Source organism: Garra rufa, chromosome 5 (genome assembly GCF_049309525.1).
Source record: "Garra rufa chromosome 5, GarRuf1.0, whole genome shotgun sequence".
Classification (NCBI taxonomy): Eukaryota; Metazoa; Chordata; class Actinopteri; order Cypriniformes; family Cyprinidae; genus Garra; species Garra rufa.
The window spans coordinates 8,972,259-8,975,126 of record NC_133365.1 but is presented as its reverse complement, the minus strand read 5'-3'; the positions used below and the strand labels follow the sequence as shown (position 1 = coordinate 8,975,126).

General features: G+C 33.5%; 1 protein-coding gene across 1 annotated transcript in view; it reads right to left on the bottom strand.

Moving 5' to 3' along the window:
* Positions 1–1,466: 1,466 nt before the first annotated feature.
* LOC141334435 (transmembrane protein 250-like) overlaps positions 1,467–2,868 on the bottom strand; it is a 5,087-nt gene continuing 3,685 nt past the window's right edge. Inside the window, exon 3 of the mRNA XM_073839505.1 lies at positions 1,467–1,617. Coding sequence (XP_073695606.1) covers positions 1,467–1,617 — 151 coding nt within the window. The remainder of the gene's footprint in view (positions 1,618–2,868) is intronic.

Here is a 2,868-nt window from a genome sequence, read left to right as displayed (position 1 = left end):
ATGGGGACATTCCATAGGCATAATGGTTTTCATACTGTACAAACCGTACTTTCTATGGCCCTACACCTACCCTACACCTAAACCTAGCCCTCACAGGAGATTGTGCACACTTTTACTTCATCAAAAAAACTCATTGTGCATGATTTATTAGCCTGTTTCCTCATGGGGACCTGAGAAATGTCCCCACAAGGTCAAAATCTACTGGTATTCCTATCCTTGTGGGGACATTTGGTCCCCACAACGTGATGAATACCAGGTACACACACACACACACACACACACACACACACACACACACACACACACATATATATATATATATATATATATATAAATACATATACATACATATACAAATATACATTTACATATAACTCAATTAAATTTTGTAATTAAACTGAATAAAATATTTAAAATGTGTATTTTAAAGATTTATATAATCTTTATATTTACTTAAATGCATGAAATACTGTCTGCATTCACTTTTGGGACAATTTAACCACATAAATTACAAACATTATTTCCCCATTATCTTTATTATTTATGAATAATAATAAAAGATATTACAAAATTATTTTCTTAATTTTTTGACAGAGAATTCTGTGTTTTTACATGACACTTAATGCGTCTTTAATAATAAAAGATCTGGATAATTCTTATAATTCCTGTTAAATTACACATTTTTTCAAAAATTATAAATATTGTGGATATTTTCCATTCGCTATGTCTGACATGTTTGTTTGCTGATGTCTGGTAACAGGAAGATAATGACATAAAAATGATTAAGATATCAAATTTATGACAGTTTCAATAATGGTAAAACACTATTACTGTATAGCGGCATTAAATGTAACTCTAATCTTAAAGAGCTTATTTTCTCAGCTTGTTTGTCATATTGCGGATTACTCCAAAATAGTGTTTACTGTGGAGAAATGTCTACTTTTCTTGAATGTTGCAGATGAAATCTGTAAACGGTGTCCTAACATGCTATTTTAACTCAATGTAGAAAGTTCAAGGAAAATCCCTGGAAACTCTGGTCTTTATTAGATGACAAAAGTCCAGGAAGACCTGCATTTTCACAGGCTCATTAAATAATGATCCCTTAAGCCCAAGCTGCTCACATATTTCATATTTGCCCTGCATTTGCAGCCTTGATTTTCTTAAATGCAGGGTATTAAAAGAGCAAGTCTTTCCAAAATCCTGCTGCTGTGCTAAAAGAACAGATGATTTGATTCCTCTTAAGATTCATTAAATAAAGAGTTCCTTAAACCCCTACTGTCCTGTCCGGCACTCCCAATAATAGGCTACGAGAGCAGATTATTGCCAAACATACAATAATTATTTCCTTATGATGGAGGAACAGGAGGGGCGATTCGGGGTCAAAAGGCCCGTGTCACAAGATGTTGTGGGCTAAAACAATAGGAGGGCATGCAGGCACGCCACGCGCCACGACAGATTGAACCACATTATTCCTCAGAGTCAAAGACAATCTCCTTATGAATAGTACAAACTACCCTCCCCCCAATCTCTCCAGTGAGCATGTTTTGATTATATTTCTCTATGATGATGTCAGAGAACCTGAAGTGTGTCTTTGTTAGGGCTATCTGTGTGTAGAGCCTGTATAAACAATGTTGAGGTAAAACATTACAAGTAATGCAAGTTGTGTAATTAGATTACTTTTACTAGTAACTAGTAAAGTAGCATATTACTTTTTAAAGGGGTCCTATTACGCTCTTTTACAAAGTCTTTATGTGACCCTGGACCACAAAACCAGTCTTAAGTCGCTGGGGTATATTTGTAGCAATAGCCAAAAATACATAGTATGGGTCGAAATTATTGATTTTTCTTTTATGCCAAAAATCATTAGGAAATTAAGTAAAGATCATGTTCCATGAAGATTTTTTTGTAAAATTCCTACTATAAATATATCAAAATGTAATTTTTGATTAGTAATATGCATTGTTAAGAACTTAATTTGGACAACTTTAAAGGTGATTTTCTCAGGTATTTTGATTTTTTTGCATCCTCAGATTCCAGATATTCAAATAGATGTATCTCGGACAAATATTGTCCTATCCTAACAAATATATCAATAGAAAGCTTATTTATTGAGTTTTCATATGATGTATACATCTCAGTTTTGTAAAATTTAACCTTATGACTGGTTTTGTGGTCCAGGGTTGTTTGATTGTTGTTTTGGGGGTGCACTAGAACATGCTCTCATGCATTATTTTTTACATAATTTACGTGATTACAATAGCTTTCTCCCCAGCCTGGAATAAATGGCTTGATGAAGGCCCGCCTTCCGAAAAACGAAATGTGTTGTGATTGGCAAAGAAGCTCAGACGGCGTTTCAGTCCTGCCACAGCCTTTCCCAAAGCATCAAGTTCCACGTACGACTGTTAGCGCAAACTAGATTAAATTAATTCTTAAGTTTTAAATATGGATATTTTTCTGAAAAAAAAAAAAAAAAAAAAAAAAACATCGGTTCGCAACAGGAGGCTTTTATACACAGAAAAATGGGGGTTTAAAATTGTGTCTTTAAAGATACAACAGCTTGTTGCTAGAGCAATACCCTTAAAAGGACATCTTTGTACCTTTTTTTTTTACCCCTATAGGTTACATATTAGTACCTTAGAGTAGTAATACAGTGCCTTGCAAAAGCTTTTTTCTCTCATTTTGTTTTGTTGCAGCATTATGTTAAACTGCTTTAAATTATTTTTCCCCACATCAATTTACACTCCATACACCATAATAATGACAAAGCAAAAACCAGATTTGCAAATTTTACAAATGTATTAAAAATAAAACACTGAAATAAGTACATTGCATAAGTATTCATACCCTTAACTCAGTACATAGTTGAAG